This window comes from Betta splendens, chromosome 19 (genome assembly GCF_900634795.4).
Source record: "Betta splendens chromosome 19, fBetSpl5.4, whole genome shotgun sequence".
NCBI lineage: Eukaryota > Metazoa > Chordata > Actinopteri > Anabantiformes > Osphronemidae > Betta > Betta splendens.
Window position 1 is genome coordinate 10,800,947 of NC_040898.2, and position 26,622 is coordinate 10,827,568.

Consider the following 26,622-nt stretch of genomic DNA (forward strand, 5'->3'; position numbering starts at 1 on the left):
CCCACATGCTGCCCTTGAATGAGAGTGGCCACTGTGAGGGGAGACAAAGCCGGCATTTCATACAGCGCCGCCGATCTGGAGCGTTCTCAGCGAGCGAGAGCCGGGGAGAAAGCTCTCTCTATGCGCCGTTGGCCCAGTGTGGCGTCAATGAAGCCCACCAGGGGTCCTACCGTGGCCCGCGCCTCCAGCACGCACGCACACGGGCCCGGAAAATCCAGCAGCGAAGCAGAAATGACAGAGCCACCAATCACAAAAATCTCAAGACTACTCAAGTTGACAGCGCAATGATGGAATTAGAGACTATCCAGGCTCCATTTGTATTTTAAAATACATTTCAATATACTCTACTAGTCATATTGACAGTTGTTTTTAATGGTTTTACATACAGTAATTTATGAGTGTTTTCTAACGGGCCTGTGTTTTCTGACCTCTCCTGCCCCCTCTCCTTTCCCGTCCCAACACTTAAAGGCAACAGGCTCAGTTTCCTGCCATTGTTCTGCATATACACGTTCCATATGAGGAAGCTGTTATTAAGTGCAGACACAGCACAATCCTGCATTCAGTGTTTCATGACACAACACACAGAGGCCATGAGTGGGCAAGGTTTTTGCACACGTACAGAATCTATGATTTCATCTCCTTAAAAAAAAGCTTTTGGTGACCAGTTTAATTAAAGAGAATTTTTGACTTCTTTTGACTTTAGTGCATCAAACGCCCCCGATGCTCTGAACCAGCTGAAACATATCAAAGACCCACTTTGATATGTTTCATGTTTAATCAGTTTAAGAGGCACCATATTTGATAAAATCACTGAAAAAATCCCAAACTTTGGGGAGTGACTTCCTCAATGTGGTTGGACAGTATAAGAGTGAAGTCACGAACTGAGGAAATGTTAATGCTGATTTTACTCTATTCTCTGCCTCATATTGAAAAATGAATTTTACAAGGAGCTGACGACATCACTGCAGCTCTTCATTAATATCATATTATATCACGTTGTTACTTACATAACATGGGAAACTGATCAATGATAAAGTAATGGCTGTTGCTTTTTACTATTGCATACTATTCAAAAATACAATATAATAATAATATAATGTCTGTGTAAAGTAAATATAATAAAAATATCTCTCATCATGTCAGTCCTAGAAAATTATTAACTGTAGTACTGATAGTAGGCCGTATGACGTAGCATCGACAGAATTTTTAAGTAGTACTTGTACGTGTACTGCACTTACAGCAGTCGCTAGTCTTGCAACGTTTACTGCGCATGTCAAGACGCTAATGGGAAATTACCGCGTTGAATAACGAGCCTCCTCCATTTTCTCATTCTGTTCGCTCGAACTCCACTTTACGCGTCAGTAAAACCGGGCTCGTGCACTTTTGCGCCAACTTTCTTCGCATTTCAGTCAGGCGGCAGCCGCGCCAGCCGCGGCCGCCTTTGAAAAAAGTGGGTGGCGTCGTTGCGCGTGGGCACGGAGCGGCGCGCGGCGGCCCCGCGGCCGCTCGCGCTGCGGTGACGCGGCCAGGACACGGCGGTGGCGTCGCGCGCTCGTCAGCCCTCAGCTGAGACAACAGGGCGGATCGTCCCGGGAATGAAACGAGCCTCTGCGCTGCGCCGGAGCCGCGGCACGCGCAGCTGCTGCCGCTGAAAAAGTTGCGTCGCTCGCGGGGAGAAAAGCAGCACATCACCGGGCGGGAGTTGGACTTCTCGTCTGACTGGATGCAGCGGGGCGGTTATTAGCGACGCGGCGCTGATTTCACAGGTAAGAAACGCAGCAGTTGCGCAAAAAAAGTGTAGGTCTTGTTCTGCGACCAACGTGGTCACGGGGGCGCGGGGCGATCCACGTAAGTGTCAGGTCAAGGCGTGGATACGCGGGGTTTTAGGTGTGTTTGGGGACGGTGTTGCGGGAGCAGACGTGCTGACAGCGGCGGGGTCGCACTTTGGACACGGTCCCTGTCGTGCGCGCGTGCACGCCCGGTTCGGCGCAGACGGTCCCGGTGTGAAAAGCGACTAAACGACGTGACCTGAATGAGTGATGGCGGCGAACACAAGCGCCGCAGACCAAATAATCCCCCTGTGTGTGTGTGTGTGTGTGTGTGTGTGTGTGTGTGTGTGTGTGTGTGTGTCTCACATGGTGGAACAACTGACAGCAGTGGACACAGGTGACACACACACACACACTGGGGCTGAGGAAATAGTTTGGTCACACACATACAGTTAACTTTGGTTTTGTGCTCTGAGCTGTGGTGTTTTTATTCTGCTCTATAATCTAAAATAATCCCGGGTGTTGATTTGCACTTGTGTCTAAGTATAACAGCAGGTTGCCGTGGTAATAATAGAATAATAAAAGGTTCAGTCTCCCATAAACTTAACAAAAACACTGTTTGTGTATCTGATTGGCAGATAAATGTGTCATAGTTCACACTGTGACATCTGCAAACACATTTGTACAGTAACTATAATAGTTTTAATGAGACTTCATGTTTTCAGAATCTGTCTCCACATGGTTTCAGCCTGGAGCTCTGGTCTGAACTGTTCAATTTACTGTAACATCAGAACATATATTTAACATGTATGGTCAAAGTTTGGGTTTGTTACCATGTTCTGCTCTTAATGTGGTTGTGCATCAACACAGGAAGTGAGCGTGTGCTTCCACTTCAGCACTTTAACACCTTCGGTACAACAGCAGATGATGACACAGCGTCCGAGTCGGGACTTCTTCTTTCGTCCATACAGTCGGTCAGAAAGCTTTTCAAACTGACCTCAGACCATCGTGTGTAAGTGCATTAGTCACGTCAGGACTTTCAAGTTGCACTGAATTATTGAACGCTTACAACAGGCTCCCGTGTCGGCACATGGCAACGGAACCTGAGCTGTTTGTGTGCGTTCGCACAAACGCTCTGCAGCGCTTGTCTCCACGGATCCAGCGAAAGATGTAATTATGATCGTCACCATAATCGCCCCAAAGTGCAGCTGCCGGGACTTCAGAGACACAGAGCCATGATTAAAAGTTGGGGAGCTTTGGTTTCTCACCGTGCTCCGTCCTGGGAATGAAACTGACATCAGATCAGTTTAGTACTGATGTGCTACCTATAGATTCGGAGCTCTACTCACACCTGAGTCCTGTCTGTGTGTGCACCATTCATCTTTATGAGATGCTGAGAGGGAGCCGTGTCTTTTCCAGGACTTTTGTTAAATACCAGTGGACCTGGAAGGTGGAGACCAGTTATGCAACAGCTCATACGCGGCCTATTAGGGCCCGGCCGCGCTGTTAGGGGTGCGGCATATCCTCGGGCTTCCCTGGGGTCCTCTCCGGGAAAACCCTGCGTCCGTGTATCCGTGACGACGCAGGCTCGGACGGCGGAGGCCTCTTCCTCCTCCTCCTCCTCCTCCTCGCGTGGACATGTTTATGCAAAGGAGCGACTCACTTTCCCCCTGAAGGTAGTTTGCGTTAGTTTGAATGTGAAGATGGAGGTGGATTTATGTGACAGAGTTTCCACTCAGTACAATGTAAGAAGCCATTCAGGGTTTTCCCCCTCAGCATAAGACAAAATACACAGTACGTCTAGAATTAAATAGAGAAATGACTAGATGACACTCTTCTATCTGCTATTTCTGGAAAAAAGGAACCAGCCTCCTCGCACTCATGACCCTTTCATTGATTTGGCAGTGAAACGGACTCGGGTTCTGCCGCTTGCACGTTCGACGCCTCTGCCAGGCGTTGCTCCACAGCTCGGCGTTGGGAGGCGTTCGACTCGGCTTGCCAGATGTGCTCGCTCCCATCCAGCTGGCCGAGGCCACGTAGTGCTGCCTCATCCCCGGGAAATGCGCTGTGGAGAGAGGCCGCTCCCCTCCGAGCTGCTCGTTTACAACAAGTCAAGAACCAGGATGGCTGCAATGCAACAACCCTCATACACATTTCACCATTTAAGTCACTTTTTATACAGTACATTTCACCATTTAAGTCACTTTTTACAGAGTACATTTCACCATTTAAGTCACTTTTTATAGTCTCGGCTTTTCTCTTGTGTTAAATGGTCTCCCGATCACACGCTGAATATTTTGGGTTACTCTAATTCTTCATACACTGTAGAATAAGTGATCATGCTTGTTTTAGCTCCTCTGGTCTCATCTCATGAGCGCAGATATTGCGGCCAGTATTGTAACCGCTCATTCATTTCCAGCAGCTGTCGCTGGTTGAAGAACAACCGTTCGACGGGGGGGTCTCCGCAGCGCTGACTCTGTAGACGCTCGGTTAGAAAGCCACATGACTCGCGCTGACAACTGTCAGCGCGAGTCCCCCTCCCATCATCAGCCCCAGCGACACACGCCCAGAAGGAAAGCAGCAGATGTCCCGCGGTCCCTCACGTCCAGAAGGCTCGGCTGCCTCCACACCTGCTTGGGTGATGCCCCTTTCCAGCAGACTCAGCATCCCCCCCCCCCCCCCCCCCCCCCCATTCAAAGACTTCAGCTGTTCCATCCAGGCCGCTCCAGAGGATTCTGCCGACCCGCGTCCCCCGTCTGACACCTGAATAGGATGAATGGCGGGTCGTGCACCAGCGCGAGCCCGGGTCCTGGCAGGCTGATGCACAGTGAGGCAGCGGCTCTATTGTTGGCATCACATCGTCCCGTTCAATAAAAGACAGAGGCCGTCAGCAGTTCCTGCTTCCACTCTGTCGTCGCTGCAACACACCCAGCGTACAGACAGGTACCCTCTGCAGAGCTGGGCCGGTTGGTGCAGGTCCAAGTATGTGGAAGAAATGTGTTCCTTCCGGGTTCCTGGGCCGCGTCTCGTTGGGACAGTCGGGGGTTTGTCTCGCGGTCGGCCGCCTCCGTCTGTGTATATGCCGTATACATGTGTCAGGTGTTGACTTAGCCGTCTGTCGTCATCCCGTTACTTTCTCCAGAACGGTGCCGGACCGCTCCGGAGCCTCCATGTCTCGGCTCAGCTCTCAACACAATCACAGGGTTGTATCAGCAGTATTAGTACTTGGTCTCCAACTAAAGTTCTAACATTGAAATTCCAACCCATTCCAATGCTACAACATTCTTCTATTCTCTATCCACCCTCAGCACTGGTTTCTGTGGATGTCAATGATGTGATGCTGTTTAGTTTTTGTTTTGTTTTGTTTTTTTCCTATTTTTCCCCCCAAATTCCATCTGCATGGTCCTCATTAGCGCCGCTGTGAGTCACAACGAGCCGATGACTCACTGAAACGAGCTCCGTGCGGTTTGACTGAAAGGGCCAGAAGAAAGGCGTCGACGCCTTGTTTTGTTGCTTCTACATCTGGTGATGCTGGACTGGCGCTGCCTCACTGATCCCTAATTGACGCCGCCGCTGTGTAATTCAACTCAAGTGGGATCCCGGCCGCCGTAGAAACACGTCGTAGCCGCGTGGAAGCTGAAGCGACTTTCTCACAGCGGCCTTATTGTCCCACTGTAACCCGATATCATGGGTTTGTTGATGTCCCAGTACGTGGAGGCTTAGTGTTGTGTTCCCTCTGCACCACCTACAGCAATTCAGCTGCTGTCATCCAGTGGTAAGGAATGTGAAAACAAATGTGCATTAGAAGATTGATATGTTCTCGTTGCATGCATTGTGTTTTTACTATTTAGTTCTAGAAGTGAAGTCAGCACCTGATTTCCTTTTCTGTGCTATGAACGTATGTGCAGGTTAATAATCAACTACCTTAAGGTCCAGGTCTAGTCAGACAGGGGCCACTGACACGCTGACACATCCATAAATAACACTAAGAGGCTTGTCTGGCTGGATGCAGGTCTGAGGATTAGCTGTGGGAAAGCTGTAGAAGTTCACTGACTCCTCACAGGCCGGTGGAGGGTGGTTCGGCTCCCTGGGTTCAGGCTCGATGGCGGCTTGTGATTGGCTCGCTGGCTCAGACGTGTGCTCAGCTGCGTGCACGTCGGGGCAGGTTTTAAATGGAGGATGTGCGTCGTGGGCGGCCGCACCAAGGATAACCTGAGCCTCGCCTCCCCCCAGAGCCCCCTTCCTCTCCTGCCCAACAGAGACCCCATTGACTGTGGGAAGCTACAGCCCCCCGCTCCGGTTTCCACCTCTCACTGTGTCCATCCTCACCTCTGGGGGCAAATAAAGACACACGAGGGCAAAGGAAATAGTTGCTCAGGGCAGTTTTTGTGTGTGGCTGTTTATAGCCTACAGGCCTCATTGACTTATATAGCTCATAGAAATGCTTTTAGAGCTCATCTAAGGCAAAATCCGGCAGCACAACGGACAGAATATTACAAATCGAGGATCTGTATTTATTTACGGGGCTGCTTCATGTGGGCATTTTATGGTGCACTGAGCCCCTCGATCCCCTGAGATCTCACGAGAAAGCACAAAAACAAGCGGAGAGGCCAGAGGCGTGTTGAGGAATGTCCATCAGGCTCTTTAAGTACAGCATCTTTGTGTGCTTGTATTGTTCAGCTTCTCACACTCTCGCTTCCCCTTTTACTCGGTGCTTTGTGCCGTCTTTGTGAGGCATTTGTTAATTTGCATGGAAATCTCCCCACTAAAACACTTGTTGGTTAGAGCTTGGCTTCCCATGGTGTGATTGTTTTAACAAACACGTTTCTTCCTGCCGCTGTGTCTGTCTCTAGGTTGTGAGTGATGGAAGCGGGGTCTGTGGTGCGCGCCGTGTTCGAGTTCCTCCCCAGTGTCTCGGAGGAGCTGCCCCTCTTTCCCGGCGATGTCATCGAGGTGCTCAGCGTTGTGGACGATTTCTGGTTGCTTGGCAACAAAGATGGCGTCACAGGTAATATGCCACCAATACACCTGTGTGTCAGCTTGATTGATTGATCTGACTGAATAATGTACATGAGCAACATTTGTGGCGTTGGTTCATTTGATGTTGTTTTTAAAGGCCCGGCCACTAGATGGAAGTGTTGCATGTGTATGTAATGCTAGTGTGCTGTACACACGCTCCTAACTTTTAATCCAGTCCAGTTCAGGGTCCTGTCTTTTCCATTCCTAGGCCAGTTCCCGAGCACCTTCGTGGAAGAGGTCACCATTCCCAGCACCAAGCCTGGCGACCGGCTCTACGTGTGCATTAGTGATTTCAGCTCTGCAGAGCCAGGCAGCCTGTCCTTAAAGAGAGGTACACACACACACACACACACAGTGGATGTCGCTGCTGTTCTGCAGCTGCAGAAAGTCAGGCAGCTTTTTAAACTACACAGGACTAACAGCTCATGTTTTCTCATAAAGCTTAATGCTGCTGATGCCACTGTGCTCAGGTAAGATGGCTTCCATGTGTCGTAGCATAGTTGCGCTGTGGTGCACAAATGTTCTGAAACATTAGTATGTATCATGTAGGTAGTTAAAGATTAAAAGTAAATTTATGCAGATGATTTGTAGTTAAATCATAACTTGACCTTTTAGCTGCTTCCAGTTTCCTTTTGTGAAGCCATTGATTTAGTAACAGTATATATTTGTATAAGGATATATTTGTAGAGCTCTAGATAAATAACACGTCCTGGATGACAGGAAGCCGAGGAAACGGCCCTTTACGCACTGTCTGAGGCTTCACATGTTCATTTCCAGTTAGATTTTGTCTGGTTACGTTGGCAGTAGTTCTGTTTTGGTCCCACACACAATGGGAGGTGGAGCCAGGGGTCGTTGGAATGTGACCCCCTTGACCCCTGGTTGACCAATCAACATTCCCATCATCCCTGAGACTCCTGAAATATTCACAGCAAGGCTTTAGTCAGGTTATTAAAACAGCAGCAATAAAGGTTATGTCTCGTGACTTGTACCAGCCCTTTAATGTGACTCCTGTCAGTCATGTGAATATTAAATGCTGTCTCCTCTGTGTGTGTCTAGGTGATGTGGTGGTCAGGGAGGCAGGAGAGTCCATGGACCTGGGGGTCCTATGGCAGCGTGGTTGTAATGCATGGGGCGTCCGGGGTCTCTTCCCCACATCGTGTGTGCAGGTGCTGAACCTTTCCGGACGTTCCAAGCTTCTGTCGGAGCGTTCGGCTCAGGCCCAGGCTGCAGAGCTCCCAGCCTATGCACTAGGTCAAGCCCGGGCTCTCATGAGCCTCCACGCGCAGCTCAACGAAGAGCTGGACTTCCGCGAGGGCGACTTGATCATCATCACAGGCCTGCCGGAACCAGGCTGGTTCCAAGGAGAGCTGGACGGCCAGAGGGGGATTTTCCCAGAAGGGTTTGTGGAGCTCCTTGGTCCACTTCGATCCCCCCAGGAACCTGTGGACTGTCAGTATGTGGACAGTGACCTTCAAGTAATGAACTGCGAGGACCCATCGGATGCAGAGGAGGGACCTGAGAGGGAGGGTGTCGAAGAGGGGGAGGCTTTTCAGAGAGAGGAAGAGGAGCAGAGGGAGGATGCAGTCGAAGAGGAGGAGGACGGCATCTATGGAGTGGCTCTATATGAGTTTCGGGCCTTGGAGCCGGGTGAGCTGGAATTTGATGTGGGCGATCGCATACGTGTGGTGAACACGTTGGAGGACGGCTGGTTGGAGGGGGAGCTCAGAGGGCAGCGGGGCGTCTTTCCCCATCGCTTTGTCAAAATAGAAGGCGACAAACCAAAAAACGCAGAGGAAACCGTGGAAGCCGTGGCCGAACCAGAATACGATAAGGACAATAGATGCGCTTCTGAATACAACACAGAGCATTTGTGTCCCAATGGGGCAGAGGAGGATGCTGAATGGGGGACGTATGAGGATCACACCGTGTGGGACCTGGACTTCTTCGAGAGGTGCGAAGAGCAAAGGCCGGACACAAACACTGCAGCTCAGCTCAACCCCAGGTACCAGAGAGACAGATGGAGCAGGCCCGACTCTCAGCCACGCAGACCCGCTCCCCCCGTGCAAGGCAGGCCTGCGAGGCCCAGGTCCAGTCCCCCGGCCAGACCCAGCCTCCCGCCTCGGCCCAGCCTGCCTCTGCATCGAGGCCCGCTTCCTGACAGGAACCGGTCCCACTGCGTTAATGGTGACGCTCGATCCCTTAAACCGAAGCTGACTCACAGCCTGACGCTCCCCAGCTCTAAAGACAGTAGATGCTGCAGGCGGCCACCAGCAGAGGGCGCCACCACCGGTAACAGAGACTATAGCCTTGAAGGCCACAAGCAGACGGCTCTCATTCGCCATCCCAGCGTCACCGATGCTGATACGGGCCCTGAGACACGGACCCGTTCCCCCCAGACGGTGCGTGGCCCCAACGGGTCAATCCCTGCGTCCGTCACCTTCGATGCCCTGGTTAACTCTGCCACTGACCTGGAGGCCAAACTCTCCCAGCAGCTGCTAGAATTTGACAAAAGCCCGCCCGCTTCGTGCGCTGGCTCCAGCGTGGGCCCCGACCCCAGCCAGCAGTTCCCCATCTCCAGGCACTTTTCTATTCTGGAATACAGAGACGAGCGCGACATCATGCGAGGCTCCTCGCGTTCTCCCACGTCCCACCTCTCGCGCTCCAACTCCGCCACCTCCTCGCTGGACCGGCGCCGGACCCTTCGGCCTCCTCCCCCCCGGCCCCGAGCTCGACGCCCCCCGGCGGCGGCTGCCTGTAAGCCAGCGCGGCCTGCTCCACGTCCCCCTCCCCGTTGCCCCAGACAAAATACCGCTCCACCGGCCTGCGACCCCCCCACAAGCAGCCACGTCTTCTACACCCCCGATGAACCAGAGCTGCCGCCCGAGATGGCCGACCTCGCCGCCGCCCAGGAACACGGGGTCCAGTGCCAGCTGGAGGCCGAGGCCGACCTGGAGAGAGAGGTGGAATTGGAGAGTCAGCGGCAGACGGAGGAGGAGGAGGAGAGGTACCAGCTTTTGCTGCGGCTGCGGGAGGTGGAGCACGACATGGAGGCATACGCGCACACTGCAGAGGAGCTCAGGGCCATGTTGGAGGAGGAGGAGGAGGAGACGGCCCGGATGCAGGCCATGGAGAACCTGGAGTTCTGCACCTACACACTGGAGACCCTCGCCCTGGAGCAGCAGCACCTCCAAGGTAGGAGTGGGGATTGTTCTCTCAGTGTTTATAAAGTAGGTGCGTACACAATAGAACAACATACAGACACTTTAAGCTCATCTCACACATAATCTGATCACTACCTGATGAATACAGTGTATTCAAATGGAACTATAATTGACTTATTCCTAATTAAGAATGGTTATTTTCTTATTAGAGGGTCCTCTCTTTACTCTCTCACACACACACACACACACACACACACACACACACACACACACACACACACACACACACACACACACGTGCACACACACCTTAATATTTCTTCAGTTGTTTTAATCAAAGCCTGGTGATCAAGGCTAATCTAAATGTGGCAACGCAGGCATCTACCACGATCAGCTAACATTTCTTTTTTGCTTACTCTTACTATCTGCTTGCTCAGTGCCCCAATGCTTTTTCACGTAGGTACGAGCTACATTCCTGCACAGAGTGCAGGGATAAGAAAGAGCACGCTGGCCTGCGTCTCTTTTTCCCCTCTTTCCCTCTCCAGCCTCACACCTTCTACCCAAATTTCCTGCCTCTTTCGCCTCCTCATAGTTTCCTTACGCCACACTTCATCCTTTTCCCCATCGTTTGTCCCTTTCCGAAGGCCTGCGGACACTGAGGACATACTGGGTGTGGTTTTGGGGGCTTTTTGCAGACGGGATCATGTCTTACTTTAGAGCGGGACCCAGAGTGTTGTTGTGGCGAGCCGCTGCTTGGCCCGTGGCACACTTGTCCTCGCTGCTTGGCCTCGTTTGGGACACCAGGTCCAGTAAAGTGACAGGTAGGCTTGGACTCTGAGTCTTGATACAGGCACACAGGATCTGCTTCCTAAAGATGCTTCTCAGTGCACATGCTGATTCATATTCTCATTTTAAACCATAACGATGTGGAACTGCTGATCTGCCCAGTCTGATTTTAATTCTAACTCACTGATCTTATCTGTGTTAATTGTTTCATTCTTGTGGGATTTGAATGACTTGCATCCTGTTTGATGTTTCCTGTCACTCCTAGATGTCAGTGAAACTATGATCTGTCTGTCTGTCAATGAAAGGAATCTGCTCAAAGATATGAACAGGTTCTGTGTTGTGACTTGAAAGGTCATTCATTCACATAGTTTCTATTTCCTCACACTGGTACATGAATCACGTGATTTATTCACATGTAACGTAATAAATACTCAATCTCAGTGTTTCCCTTTGGTATTTACCACACTATTAGTTATGGAAATTTATCTTGGCAGCACCTGGAGGGAAGGATAACCGTGAGCGCTCCTTAACTGTATGTTTGATATGTTAATTGTCAGCTAATTGCGGCATATTAAGTTTCCCTTTTTATAGCAGCTCATGGAAATGTGCCCATAGCAGGTCTACTCCCAGCGCTTTCTCATTCCACTGCTTCGTTCCTACACACTCACGCAGGGCTGTATGTTTTTCCGTGCTTCTGCAGGGAGTGTTCCTGAGTGTGATGTTTAAGGGACAATGGGAGCTTATTGTTACAAGGCAGGGAGTCTCTCCAACGCTGCTGTTTGCGCTCACAGGCCTCGATGAAGCTGAAAGAGGTTTAAGTGCCACAATCAAAAGCGAAAGAACAGGTCACACGCATTCCCATTCTTGTGTAAAGGCTTTTATTTTAATATTCAGCTAATCATGATACTTTGTTTTGATTTATTTCAATCAAGTACTTCATTAACTAATTCAACCACTCGTGTCTCCCTGGTGCCAGCTCTTCTGCCTTGTCGTGTTCTCTCTTTTCTGATGTAATCCGCTTTGACCTTCAGCCTCTTTTAATGCTTTGGGCATTAAAGATTCGGCATCTTCCTGGGCATCACACCACTTTCTCCGTGTCCATAGTGTTGATTAAGCCCTTGATTGCTTCATTTACATAGGCCAAGACAGGAAGGAATGCTGTGTTTGACATTCCTACTGGCTGCACATACACAGACATGGCGTTTTGGTCATTCTCTGCTACTGAGATGTTGAACGCAGATAGTTCAGTCCTGTCTGATAAGCGAAGAATGTCTAAATAAGGCCGCTCAACTTAGCTTCCCATGAGTTTGTGACTGCACTGGAAAACTTTAAAGCAAAGTCATATTTCTGTTTATACCAAAAATGTAAACACGAGGTTTAATTTGCGACTTTATCACATGCATTTGTTAATGCTAGACTTTAGTGGCTGCCAGTTTCACAGAGAGTCGAGGGGGAAGGGATATATTATACACCAGCTTAATGAATAGACCTCAGTTTTTTTCTCACACTCAGATCTTTGGAGAGCAGGGACAGTCCTCAACAATAGCTCATTGTACACACAAGCTACTATTTCTTTAGCTGCTGCACTAATCGGGCCGCGGACACACTCTGAATATCGAAATATGCTATCTGTCCCTACTTGGAGGCTACATATCACTTGTTTTCACTATCAGACACAATGGCATGGCTGTAAATGATTGCTGCTCTCTGAAGTTCAGGTCAAAGTCAAACTTCTAGTCTGAGGTGAGTTTCCTACTCGGTGTGAGTTTACCCACAAACAGAGTAGACTTTGGAACAGCGTTTAAACTTAGAATGTGAAAGTTAGACATAGCTGCATACACAGAAATTCTGCATCATTGCTTATGTGGCTGCAGGCAGGACAATGGAACCCCAAGGGAAAGAAAACAGGATGCGAGGAAGGATGGTGGTTTGTTAGTGACGCTCGCTGCAAAAGAATGTAGCCTGTCGACAGCAGGTTGTAAACTTGGTTTACATTTTTTAACTGAGAAAATCTCCAGGCAGACTATTTTTCTGCAAATGGAGCCACTGGCCAATTGAAACGGTGGGAGGAGCTGCTGGTCTAATCCTCCACTCATGTGACTTCGCTGAATCTTTAACCCAAGGAGACTCCTCCTGCAGGATCCCCACCCACCCTCTCCTTCCACGATTCGCTGAGACGGCTGCGGGGAGGGTGTGATTCTGTTCCACAGAAGGGCTGGGTGGTGTGTGGGCCAGGCAGTCCCGCTGAGGCAGTGGAGAGGACACAGAAAACAAGTAGGACAGTTACAGACAATATGCCTGACAGGTGGAGTCTCCCACAGTTCTTTGTCATGGAATGTAGGACTTTGGGACGGGGGAATAAGCCGCATTGAACAAGAAACTGTATCGGCACCTGGGTGGCTGATTGGAACAGCAGGAGCCATGAAGAGCCCCGTGGTTTATGGCAACCCCGCCGCGTTTGGTGCCGTGGATTGGAACTATGCGGCTGGTGCAACCGTTAAGCGAGGAAAGAGCGTGGAGGAGCTAGGAGATGCTGGCTGGGCTAGAGAGAGGGAACGAATAGCCCATTTGCAGCAGATGCAACAGCTACACCAACTGCAGCTTCAGCAGCAACAGGTTGGATATCCTGCATACGGAGTTCCTCCTGGTCATCCACATGGACCAGTCAATGTATCCAGTCCCAGTGGGCTACTTCCAGCTCAAGGCTTTCCTATGCCAGTCCCAGGTGGCATGATGGTGCCTGTGGGGGGGCCAGTGCATGTGCCAGCTCCATGGCCTGTACAATGGGGGGACCAGGCCCAGAGCAGACCGCACGAAGTCCGCCGTCAGTCCAGCTGGGAGCATCAGGGCCATGATGTTTATTTTCACCCTGGTTCAGAGAATGGTCACTTAGAACTGAGGATATCTGAGTGGAAAGGAAAACACTGTTTTTACCAAGGCCCGGATGATTACAACCAAGAATACGATAGATCTCCAAGAGAGAATGACTGCGGTGACTTCAGACATCAACAAAGGCCTGAAAAGTTGGATGAGGACAGGAGAAGACAGGATGACTGGGTGAGAGGAAATCATTCTGAGCGGTATGACCGTAGCAGTCCCAGAGACTTAGAGGACTATGAGCATAAGAAAAAGTATAATTCCAGAGATCAGTGTGACAGGAAATACGATGACTATTATGATGACAGAGAGCAGCAGTATTATGAAGGCAGGAGACCTCGTAAATATGATCACAGAGAACAAGATGGCTACAAAAGTGAGACTGAAGACTACCGTGATCATAAAGACGCCTACGCTCACAGGGAAAAATACAGGGATGATAGTTACTATTACGAAAGTGATCGGGATTATTATGACTCCAACAAGAGTACTGGTAATCGCTATAGAGATAAGTATGCCTACCAGCGTAAAGAAGAGGACCGCTACTACGACGAGCGAAAACGAAAGGACCCTTACTATGACCGTCGGGAAGAAGATCGATATGACTGCAGAGAAAACATCAGCAGGGACAGAGATGCTGATTATCGAAGGGGTGAAGAAACCTTGAGCAGAAAAGAACGAGGCCACGACTCTGAACCAGATGAGAGACCCCTCTATAACAGATATAGGGATAGAGGCGATGACAGGAGAGATGAGTACTATGATTACAACCAACGGGACGACTACAGAGCGAGGGAGCCTTATGAGCGGAGGGCCAAGGACCGCTACGACTACGAGGATGAAGACTGCTACGAATCCAGAGAAAGGGAACCTTTCCATCAGAGATCCAGAGACAGGTTTCAAGCCCTACGCTCACTGTCAGTAGAGTCGCGATTTGAGGAATACCCTAAAATGGACCGCAAGACCCACTGTGAGGAATGGGTTGAGGAGCAGAACAGGAAGCTGGCTCTCCGGGAGATGCACTCTTTTGAGGATCCTGGCGTGTACCGGCACAGTGGCGAGCAGGAAAGGAGGTGTGAGTCGAAACAGGGCCGCAAGCCCGTCTACGTGGGCTCGCTGGACCGGAACAGCTTTTACAGGAAGACTGCCCCAAGCTCCCTGCGAAAGTCCCAGTTTGCCACAACCAGGAGACAAAACAAAGGTAAACACAGGGATGTTGTCATTTGAAGAACGGTAGTCCACTAGTTGAAGGATGTAAGTCTGTGGTATCATGTTGAAACCTAAATTTAGGAGGGTTCCTGAATGTTTGGATGAAAGGCTTATCTGCAACTCAGCTGTTCACCATCGATCTTGAAAAGAGGACACTCTGGCTGCGAGTGCTCACTTCTTGTCAGCGGTGACCTCCAGAGGTGCTCCCGTAATCAATGCAGCGAGGGTCAAAGTGCTGACTGGCCAGACTCGCCTCCTGTGTGGGTGTGTCTCTGTAATTGTATGACAGTATCACCTGTCTCACAGTGAAGCGAAGAGTCAGGTATTTGTAAATGTAAAACCTGCAGAACAGGTTTCCTGGCTACTTGGTTGTTGTAGTCTCAGCCCCTGTGCTTTTTTGCTGTTTGCTGCCTTGCTCATGCACATCTAGTCTGTTCAGTTCATGCATGACTAAAATCTCTTTATCTGCAATCTTGGATATTTGCTTCAGACAGTCATTCTCTTTTTACAGTCCTATCCCTTCCTAGGAGCGTTACACAGCTTAAGTTTCTGTTTTTAAGTGATGATAGTGTTGAGGAAGCAGTTGTGTCAATGTTAAAAAGGTGGTTAGAGGACGGCCTGAAGGAAAGTTGTGAACATGTGGTGTTGGCTTTGCGATTTGTGTATGTTGATAAAAAGCAGCCCGCAATCAGGAAGCTGGTGTGTCGGAATGTGTGCGAGTGCGTTTCATGTGGGGAAGTGGAGGAGTAAACGCTGCTCCGGCCACTGCATTGTGTCTGAGAAGAAGCAGGTGGTGCCCCTCAACCCTTCCCCCAGTCACCTAGAAACACACACACAGAGTAAACCGGCCCCAGCGAGTCATAATCCCCAGCGTCAGCGCGCTGCATCGATGGCGGGGGTCTGTCTGGTGCCAGGCGGTGGCCAGCACCGGCCTGACTCCTTCACAGCAGGACGTGTGTGTGTGTGTGTGTGTGTGTGTGTGTGTGTGTGTGTGTGTGTGTGTGTGTGTGTGTGTGTGTGTGTGTTACAGAGGTCTTTGGATGCTTATTTTCAAAACACACACACACACGTCCTGCTGCAGCGTCTCGTCATCCGTTAATCTCGTTAAAGTGTTTTAGCTTGGTCAGGGTTTGCTCTGAGTAAGGCATTTGATTGCAGGGCTAAAAACATTAGACCCTCCTTGTGCGCTGTGATTCAGGGACAGTGAGGTGACGGCCCTTCAGCCTGTGCTGTATAAAGGCTTTTGTCCTTTGTAATCCAGCCAATTATAATAGGTGGAGAGAGACCTCTCTGAGGACAAGAAATACCACAGAGCCCAGTAAACACCAGTTGGGGGCCAGTGTTTCATCTTTACAGTATGTTCGGACCCTTTGGTGTAACTTTCAGTATATTTGGTGCTGACGGTTGCACTTTATCTCCTGCCTGGACGACGCTTTAGCGTGCGTGCGTGAGCAACGTGTCGTCACCAGGCTATGATTTGGCAGCATATGCTTTGTTGTCCCGCGTAATCCCCGAATCCCCACTGCCACTGAAGTGTACAGTAGTAGGGGAGTTAGGAGTTAAGACGTCTTATCTCGGTGCTGGCAAGCAAAAATGTCTGTTGGCAAAAAAAATGATTTAGCTCACTGGTCCAAAGGTCTGCGTGAGTCATTGGCCGTCTTAAGAGCGGCTGCGCCTGTTTATTGTTTAGACTGGTTCTTGTGTTTTATATGTACGTCCAGCCTGCATAGATCATATAGAAGCTCATTTCAATTCATTTGGGACTTTTCCTGTTCCACCATACCTTTACATGAACCTGTTGTCTGTTTTCATCTGTGACAGAATGTATAACTGTCCTATATTTGTGATAAAGACTAACCCAGTTCAATATTTGACATTAACACCCTTTCATAGTTACCACCAGTGTTGATCTGGGCTATTATGACACCAGGTTTGTAGATGTATTAATTTCCATGTTTACATATCCAGTGGTATAATGTCATACGGGTAGAATTGAGCCAAAAAAATGTTGATGCAGTATTTGGTCTTTTGGTCTTTCAGGATATGCGTCACATCCCTGTATTTGCAGCATTAACAGTATCAGAAACAGGTTTCACAAAGGGAACTGTTTCCCAGTAATATAGCCAGGTTGTGTTTTTTCACGTGTAGATAGAATAACGTAAGTCTCGTATTTTGTTGTGGGAACGCTGATGAAGCCCTGAGGCACATGCCTGTCACCACCGTTTCACCGTTAGCAGCAGATGTGCTCCTACAAGTTCAGTCATTTCATCTCAGGGCAGTTCCCACACACAGGTTGCGCTGAAGGAACCTTTATCCCATTGTCTTCACACCGTAAGTACATCATTTGTCATTAGCTTGGAGACGGTACCGCCTTTTGGTTGAACAGCCCGTCGCCTAATGACTGGCTTCCTCCCAAAGCTTCCTCTGCACATATGCAAAACTGGAGGTCTCTTGAAGTAATAGGAGATTGTTCAACACACAAGTGAGGCAAAATGAGAAAATCCCCAAGAGGCGTGTGATCACAGTCTCATTCACCATGCAAGCTTGTTAATGAGACTTTAGCGCTGTGTCCGATGGAGGACACTAAAAGTGGGATTAGGTGTGGAGAAAATCACTCATCGTAGGCTTATAATGAACTGGGTGTTTGAACGGAGGCTGTAATTATCAGGAAGCCCCTGTCGTGGCTCACGCAGGTTGCTGTGGGATTTTTCCAGGAGCTGGTATGTGACCTATTGACGTTTGACCCCGAAGGTGGAAAACAGGACGGTGTGCCACTAAATAAACACCTCCAGTCCATCTGACAGTGTACATGAACCAGCAGCTGGTGGTACAGCCCAGCACAATAGGCTGGGACCCGGCCGGTAAAGCCTTTTTCTTTTCTTGATGTAGTGGATATTCACTTCAAGTCGCGACTTGCGTGTTGATCGTTGATCGGTAGGTTGTTTCGCATTTCGTGACGCACTTCTTCATTTAAATCTCACCCGTTCACTCACAGCGCGCATGAGAATTTCAGCCGAGCCGCTCCCTGATCTCCCGAAACCCGACTTGAAATACGGAGTCCCCCCCCCCCCCCCCCCCCCCCCCCCCCCGTCCGTCCGTTTTGTTGCCGTGGCGACTGTGCATTCTGCTGTGAACTTTGGAGCTGACACACACACACACAGCACTGATTGTGTCCCCGACCCGAGTGCAGGGCAAAGTTTTGACTTTGCTGCGCAGCCTGTGTGTCGCGCTGACTGCAGGACGGTGCTGGAGAACTGGTTCTGCTGCAGCGGTGGGTGATCGTGCAGATTCGAGAAAAGCTTAAAGTTGACGCCAGCATACGTGGGAGGAATCCGTAAATAATAACCAGTATTTTATCAGAGCAAGACAAAAAAAACTGTGCTCTGTAAAATAACATTTTCCATACTGGTGTCAATGTGCAGAGACACACAAGTAGCGTGTGATGGCTTTGGGACACGCGTGTTGGAGTTGGGCATGTACTATGTATCTGTGAACAACCAATCAAGTCCAGCTCCAAGTTTCCCCGTCTGCCACAGTGCTCGTCCTCCCTGGTGTGTGTGGGTGTCCGTGTCTGTCAGTGTGGGCTTGTGTGCACGCATGACGGGTTCCCATCCATTCTCATGGTAATTGGAGCTGTGGAATGGAGACGTAGAGCCCTCCGCGCGGCTCAGGAGCTGGACTTCGGCTTGACAATGGACGGTCCCGGAGCGGGCGGTGTTGTTTGAGGCGCCGGGGGTGCGCGGTGGAGGAGGATACTTGTTTCTGAAGTGGGTGGAAGACGACGCAGTTACGAGCAGCAGGTGGGTGAAACCTCAGCGTGAAGCAGTGAAGTATAGAGCTTTAAATGATGAAAGAGCCCAGAGTTGAGCCCTGTGGGGTTCATCGTACAGCAGAACCTGATTCATATCAGATAGTTTGTAGAGAATAAACACACATATATAAACACATATTTAAAGTTGACCAGCAAGTGTGTGACTGGTGTGATGAGTAAGATCCAAGGCGGTTGACGTCACTTTTACTGCTATCAAGAACACTCCCCGATGGGACAGAGCCAGGAATTCAGTGAACTGCTTTGTGTTTTTAAAGTGATTCATGGTTTTCAATAAAGCGTTTGTTACTGAGTTGTCTGGAAAACGATGGTAAGAAAAGTCCAGAATTTCCAAAAGGAGGAAACTGGTCCGACGAAGCTGTGACTTTAGACGCAGTTCGGAACCTTGGGTTACCACCGCGAGGTTGTCTCACAGGTGTGTGATTCAGGAGAAACCGAGCCGACATCAAGAGGGTGGTTCCTGTCGGCAGATCCTGTTCTGCTCTAATACAGTACGTCTGGATGTTTCACCCACAGTAATTAGACTCTATTGCTGTTGATTGTATGGGGTAAAGGGTTGAGCTGTACATGTATTAGGTTTTAATGAAGGAAGTGAATTGTTCTTTAGCAGGTTCAAGCCTGTGTGATGGTGCAGTCATGCAAACAAATGTGCCTGTGGCCTCTTTCATAGTACAGTACTTCACAGAAACAAAGCAAAGTGGAATTACACAAAAGTGGGTCAAAGTCGGCCTCACAGGTTGGTTAGGGTGGAAATAGCCACGCATTTAAGCATGTGAAGTGGGGCATGTGATGCTTGAGCTCAAACGATTGAACGTGGGAACCGAATAATAGATTCCAGTTGCACCAAGTCTTTTGTTTTTTTTGCTTTGTTGTTGTACTGTGTATCCCTGGTCCATGTGCTCAGACACCTGTTGATCATGGTCGGCCTTGATTAACCCCCCCACCCCATCCCTTTTCTTATCCCTCCTCACCCCATCGCCGAAGGCACCAGGTGTGTTGGTGATGCGGCCGACGCTGCAGGGAGAGATGTGCGACCGATGAGCAAAGCTCCTTTTGAGCGGAGCTTTAGCCAGGTCACGTGAAGACGGAGGGAGAGCCAGGGATGAGGTCAGACTGGGAGAGACAAAAAGCAGGTGGCTGAGGATCATCCACTTGGGCTTCTGTCCACAAAATGTAATACGTGGGTTGTGAGAAAGTGTCCTGGTGTTTTGTTTTGAAAATATGAACTCAGAAGTGAACTTTCCATAAGAAACACTGGAAGTCATTATTTATGGGCTATGACTAATTAACACTTAGTCATGTGGTTACTTCAACCCTTGTATCAACTACGTGTATGTGTGTGTTGGTTTTTGTGAGTGTATAGCATGCAAGTGCAAATTGCTGCATGGGGTAACGAGGTTAAGCGGAGTTAACTTCATTAGCTCGTGATAGCATCTGTTTGAGGAGGGAGGGTGACGTCATCCTTATCCATCAACAGATGCTTCCTCTCATTACAACAGCAGTTCCCATCCAGAAATTTATCTGTAGCGACTCCTTAAACAAGTCATTTAGGCCCATCCCTAAACTTGTGTTAAGTCAGATCCACGATTCATAAACTTTGCAGCATATTTAGCAGCAAATTTAAAACATGCTTTACACCGCTTTCATCACTCTGCAGCGTAGTGTTTAACTGGCTCTTCTTCCCTGTCGCCTGCTCCCTCAGAGGCCGCGTTGCTGTAGTTTCTGTCACAAGCCATTATTCTTCACACAATGAGTCTGTTTCCACTCGAGTTTTGCATCCATTCATAAAAAGCAGCAGTGCGTGAACCAGGCTCTCCCTTCGGTCCCAGGCACCCCCAGATGAGCCCTTTGGGAGTGATAGCGGAGGCGCTGATCAAAAGCTAGTCAGACGTGACAAAGCCTGGACCAAGTGGGTGGGCAGTAGCGTGTTTGCTAACGATGAATGAGGACATGGCCTGGGAACGCTTTCCATTTTTAGAATAACCTCTTTGTCCCTTTTTCATACGACAAGCTTCTGTTTTTTTTTAGGCTCAATCTAATCAGAATCTAAATCTGTACTTGTTGTTGTCTTTCCAGAGATGACACTCCTGTCGTCTCAGCCCAAACCCCTGGACAATGCCCTAGCCTCGGACTCGCCCCCCGCTGCTGGCACGGGCACCGAGGTGAGGATGCTGGAGAAGAGGTCAAAGGTCATCGACGAGCTGCTGCAGACGGAGAAGGACTACATCAAAGACCTGCAGATGTGTGTCGTTGAGATCATTGAGCCGCTGCAGAAAAAGCAGGTACGGTTCGTAGATGCTCTTTTCTATTAGTTTTGATGGAATTACTTTTATATGCAACAACCAAGTTGAGTTGAATCAAGCAGGTGATCAGGTACTTGGATTATTGCTTCACATACCTCAGAGTACTCCAGCTAGTTTCACCGGTTTTCTCAAAACTGGGTTAGTCATGGCTCTTTGGAGGTTAACATTGATATGATGATGATCACACAGCACACAAAAGCATATAAATGTATATAAAAAAGCAGTTTGTCAGATTCACTGCTTGACTCTAATGCAGATGAAAAATGTGGATTTCGACGGGCTCTTTGGCAACATCAGCTCTGTGATCGACCTGTCGCAGCGCCTCTTGGAGACACTGCAGGACACAGACTCCATCGGTAAGAAGCCAAAGCCTAAAACTGGCCACTTTATTAGGAACGCCTGTGTCTGATTAAACCTACCTCTGGCTCTCAGGAAAGGTTTTTCTGGGCTTCAAAGCGGAGCTAGAGGACGTGTACAAGATCTACTGCCAGAACCACGATGACGCCATCTCTCTGCTGGAGACCTACGAGAAAGACGAAAACATCCAGCGCCACGTGATGGAGTGTCTGGAGAGACTGAGGTGGGTCCCTGAGCCCAATGTTCTGCTGCTCGGTTCCTTTTTCATTTCATCCTTGACCCGTATTATCCACATTAGTAGCAGCATGCGAGTGGCCATCAAGGTGCATGTTTGAGTGTTGAAGCATGAACAGAGTGGCCACTAACAGTTCAACTTCAGTGACAACAAACATTCAAACTGTAGTTAGACCAGCGCTTAAACGTGTGGTTTTCAAAGGGAAGTCACTGTCAATCATACGGAAACAAGACCTTTTAAACCAAAACCACATCTCCAATCTACAATGTCTGTAAAGACACATTTGGTGGTTACCGGCTCCATCTCAGTGTTTATAGCTTTGAGTAATGTGGAGCAGTCCGAGAATGTGCCCTGCCTGGTTTCACCTGTGTGGTTTCACCATGAGTAAGTCACTGCAGGTGACACTGCTCTGTCCTGCGAAGCAGTTTGAAGGCACACAGGTTTTGCAAGACCGGAAGCATTAGGGAGGCGCTTGCAGGGACAAGCATGCATAAACAAAGGAAAAGAACAATGCCGACGCTGACGTGTCGGGGTGTTGTTGCCGTAGTTGAACCTTTCCTTTTTAAATTCAGTTTTTCTGCTCATAAACCTGGCAGCTCTGCAAAGGTCACGTGTGCCGCCGTTCCTTAGAAGTCGGACGGTTCACGACACAGAACCATGGCAACCACCATGCGTGACGGTTTTATTGACATTTGCAAAGTTATAGTTGATTCAGTTAAACACGGCAACACTTCCTGGAGACTTTTCAACAGAACTTACTTCATCACTGTTTTGTTCCAGTCATAGGTTTATAAATCCTGTTCTTGTTATTCTTCTTTCCTTTTCCATCCTCCCCTTCCACAGAGCCATATATCGAGAGTGGTAAGTCTGCACAATAAGTGTCGCCATGATTTCCAGCATGAGAATCATCTTGACCGCGTGCCTTGCTTTCTAACCTTCCAAAAAATTGACCCGTGTGTGTGTTTTCCTGCGAGTGTGGGACTTTTAAACATCTGCCATGTTGCTTCCGCTGACGTGGTCTCAGTCCATATGTTTGTGTTTGCATGTGCATGTGTCCAGTGTGTTGTGTTCCTTTTTGATGAGCCAAATATTCATCTTCTGGGCTCAAACAGCAACAAACAAGCTTAAATTCTTTATTTTTTATGAATTTAGTTGCTTGTTTTGAAAAGAATTTACTGGTCTTAAGCTGTTTGAGCTGTTTGTCCACTAGATTGTATCAGCACTAAGCAAATCATGAGTTTGTTTCCTCCCATGTTCTCCCACATACTGGTTGGTACCTCATCATAGTATACTTGTACTGTATGTGCATATGCGATGATGGTTTCATAGTGTCCACATGCTACAGAGACATGTGTTACGGGAGCATGTGAGGAAACCTTTCAGTGTCTTTGAGTGTGTGTGATTCTATAATACTGGCTTTGGTGTGGGTTCTTGACATGTTCTCGCGCACCTCCTTCGTAAACACCGTCTATCGGTTCTGCTTCTTCGTCTTCAAGGGGTAAAACGAACTACATCAACCTCGGCTCCTTCCTGATCAAGCCTGTGCAGCGCGTCATGCGCTACCCGCTGCTGCTGATGGAGCTGCTGGGGGCCACGCCGGAAAACCACCACGACCGCCCGCAGCTCACGCAGGCCCTGCAGTCGGTGAAGGAGATCAACGGGAACATCAACGAGTACAAGCGACGGAAGGACCTCGGTAAAAGGCCTCACGAGCTTCAGCCGCACATTTCTGGCTGTGGTAGCGCCATTGTCGCTCACGTGCGCCCTCTGCTGTCCACAGTGGTGAAGTACAGGAAGAGCGACGAGGACACTTTCATTGACAAGATCTCCAAGCTGAGCATGCACTCCATTATCAAGAAATCCAACCGAGTCAGCAGCCACATCAAGCATCTGACGGGAATTTCCCCACAGGTACAGATCAGTACATTACTGCTTCAAACCAAGTGACCATCACAAGGGAACCTTTAAAAATGGTCCTGTGTGTATTATTCCCAGATTAAAGATGAAGCATTTGATGAGACGGAGAAAAGGTTCAGGCTGCAGGAGAGACTCATTAAGTCGTTTATCAGGGACATTTCCTTGTACCTGCAGCACATTAGGGTAAGGCTGCCATACAGCTGTAAGTCAGATTCTACTAGAATGACTGTTACTGTAACTATGAAAATGTTCTTTTTAGGAATCGGCATCTGTGAAGGTGCTGGCTGCCATCAGCTTCTGCGACATCTACACAGAGCGCAGCCTGCTGGACCCCGAGCGCTTCCAGAGGGCCCACCGCTGCATCAGCGATAAACAGTTCACGCAGTTCGTAAGTCCTCGTCGTTTCTTCCCTCGTGGGTTACAGTAAAAGTGGAATCACCTCTAACCACGCGTCGTGTCCCGAGCAGAAGGAGCGCACTGAGGCCTTGGTCATCGGCCCGCTCACCCAGCTGCTCCTCATGTTCGCCGGGCCCCACAAGCTGATCCAGAAGCGCTTCGACAAGCTGCTCGACTACGACAACTGCAAGGAGCGCGCGGAGCGCTTCAAGGACCGCCGCGTCCAGGACGAGCTGCAGGCGGCGCGCAACAACTACGAGGCGCTCAACGCCCAGCTCCTGGACGAGCTGCCCAAGTTCCACGGCGCGGCCGAGGAGCTGTTCACGGGCTGCGTGACGGCCTTCGCTCAGGCGCAGAAAGACTTCATGAAGACCACGCTGGGCGAGTTGAAGCCCCTCCTGCAGGCTGTGAGCACTCCTCGCACTGGCTGTAAATTAAATTAAAATACATTTGGAACTGATGCTGACCCGCTTCCATTTCTACTCCCATTCGCAGTTCTCCAACAGGGCTGGAACGGAGAGCAACCTCATCACCCACTTCCAAGAAGAGCACAGCCGAGTGGTGCAGCTTCTGCAGAGCTTCAGCTTCTGCCCGGAGAACCTGCCTCCAGCCGCCCCCACCAAGAAGCCCTTCGAGAAGAAGACCCTGGAGAGGCAGGCGGCTAAGAAGCCACCGCAGCCACCCGTGAGTCTCCGCTCCCCAGCGCGCCTTTCCCACATTCGATTGGCCAACACTAACGAGGTGTCTTGTACTTTTCAGCCAAACCACAGCATGCAGACGGACGAGCACCGGGCCGGACTTCTGGCGCGCTACGGCCACGAGAAGCTCTTCCAGGCTGAGAGGAACTTTAATGCTGCCCAGGACCTGGATGTCTCCATTCTAGAGGGAGACCTGGTGGGAGTGATCAAGCAGCAGGACCCCATGGGCAGCCAGAACCGCTGGCTAATTGATAATGGAGGTAGGTCTTTTGTATTGATGTCCTTTTTTATTTGGAGTGTTTAATATTAAGGTGCGATAAAGCATATTTCTTTCTTGTTGGCAGTCACCAGGGGTTTCGTGTACAGCTCCTTCCTCAAACCCTACAACCCGCGCAGGAGCCAGTCGGACGTGTCGATTGAGAGCCAGTCGTCCAACGAGTCGGGCTACGGAGGCTCCTCCCCCGTTTTCTCTCGCCAGAACAGCAACAGCACGCTGACCTTCAACCAGGAAACGGTCAGCTTCTCCGCGTCGCAGCCGCAGAGCCAGTCGTCACCGCACCCGTCGCTGGACTCCGCCTCCTCCCGCAGGAGCCACCACAGGGACGCACCCAGCTCCGACTCTGCTTGTCAGAGCAACTCGGTGAACTCGTCGCCCCAGAGCTCCGCGAACCGGAGGGAGTACTCGGATCACGCGTACCGGAGCTCGGCCGCTCACCGGGACGCGGAACCCTCGTACCGGCACTCGAGCGGTCGCAGGGACTCGTACGACGCGAGCAGCTACAGGGAGACGTCGGACCCGTCGGAGACAGACTCGTCTTCGTCTCACAGAAACCATCGCTCACAGCGGCACGGGCCCTCAGACAAGTCCCACAGTTCTTATCAGTGGAGGAATGGGGACAGCAGCAGCCAGAAGAAGTTGTACCCAAGGGAGGAATTCATAGAACGCGATCCAGAACCAGAGCATGAGAGTGAATCAGATGGACACCAGGTGAGATTCTGTTTCATTGCTACAGTATGTTAAGGAAACAATCCAGCTTTAAATGCACTGACTTGATTTTTTTTATGTATTCGAACCTTTTCCAGATCTACTACGCCCTCTACTCCTTCGATGCTCGCTGTGCCAATGAACTGAGCATCTCGGCCAACCAGCGGCTGAGGATACTGGAGTTCCAGGACATGAACGGCAACAACGAGTGGTGGCTCGGGGAGGCAGGGGGCCGACAAGGCTACGTTCCCTCCAACTACATCCGCAAATCGGAATACACATGATGGCGTTTGATCTGTGGACGGAACCTGAGACTGTACGTCAATCGTACGAAGGCCAACAGGGAGACAGAACAAAGAGACACATGAGCATGAGGACGCCTTTTGATCTGTTGCCATGGAGTTTGATTCTGATGACTGACCCTGCTCCTGAAAAGCTCCAGTAGCATTAAATGCCTATTTATAGATTCTTTTATACCATTTTTAACTACTGGAAACCTCGCCCCCTCTTGCTTTCAGTGAAACACCTGTGAATTGCCATATATTCTGGGGTTCAAGTACCAAGTAGGTTGGCACATTGGGAGGTTGCAATGGAAATGTGAAGGTGTTGTGGTCAGACATACTTACCCAGACTCTGTGGTAACATGCATCATGTCTGTATGGAGAGTAAAGGAAATGCATTTAAACCATTCTGAGCAACAAGGTTTGAGGCACTTGTGACTTTCCATCGGTTGAATTTTGAGTGACGTTTGAAATAAACATTTGAGACCAGGGAAAAGTTGAAAGGCTTTTTGAACTGTAGCACCCGAATGCATCTTCTAACAGGTTTGGTACTGTGGAAACAGAGCATAACCCGTTTGACAGTAAGAGGGGGTTGAACCAGAATGAGCGTGAGATTGTGGTCTGATGTACATTATGTGTAGAGTTGTACTATGAGTGGACCTTGTTGCACCCACTGTAAAGTGATCACTGTTTGAATAAATAACAGCTCAGCTGACAAAGTACAAGAGTGTTTGTGGAAGCTAATTGTTTTATGACAATATGACATGAGGTATTTATGAATTAATCTCCATGCAGAATGA

General features: G+C 49.6%; 1 protein-coding gene across 4 annotated transcripts; it reads left to right on the forward strand.

Moving 5' to 3' along the window:
* The first annotated feature begins 1,338 nt into the window (after positions 1-1,338).
* On the forward strand, positions 1,339-26,547 carry dnmbp (dynamin binding protein). Of its 4 annotated transcripts, XM_029133807.3 has the most exons (17): positions 1,341-1,766; positions 6,623-6,777; positions 6,997-7,119; positions 7,845-9,980; positions 20,727-20,932; positions 21,210-21,309; positions 21,386-21,533; positions 22,389-22,406; positions 23,042-23,241; positions 23,326-23,456; positions 23,541-23,645; positions 23,722-23,850; positions 23,930-24,265; positions 24,354-24,542; positions 24,618-24,816; positions 24,901-25,544; positions 25,640-26,547. In XM_029133807.3, exons 2-17 carry the CDS (start codon positions 6,633-6,635, stop codon positions 25,823-25,825), a joined length of 4,995 nt encoding a protein of 1,664 aa, XP_028989640.1. In that variant the 5' UTR covers positions 1,341-1,766; positions 6,623-6,632; the 3' UTR covers positions 25,826-26,547. The 4 variants fall into 4 exon arrangements, with proteins under 4 accessions (XP_028989641.1, XP_028989640.1, XP_028989642.1 ...); XM_029133808.3 differs by lacking the exon at positions 22,389-22,406 and having other exon boundaries at positions 1,339-1,766; XM_029133809.3 differs by lacking the exons at positions 1,341-1,766; positions 6,623-6,777 and adding an exon at positions 7,230-7,258 and having other exon boundaries at positions 7,014-7,119.
* The last annotated feature ends 75 nt before the right edge of the window (positions 26,548-26,622 follow it).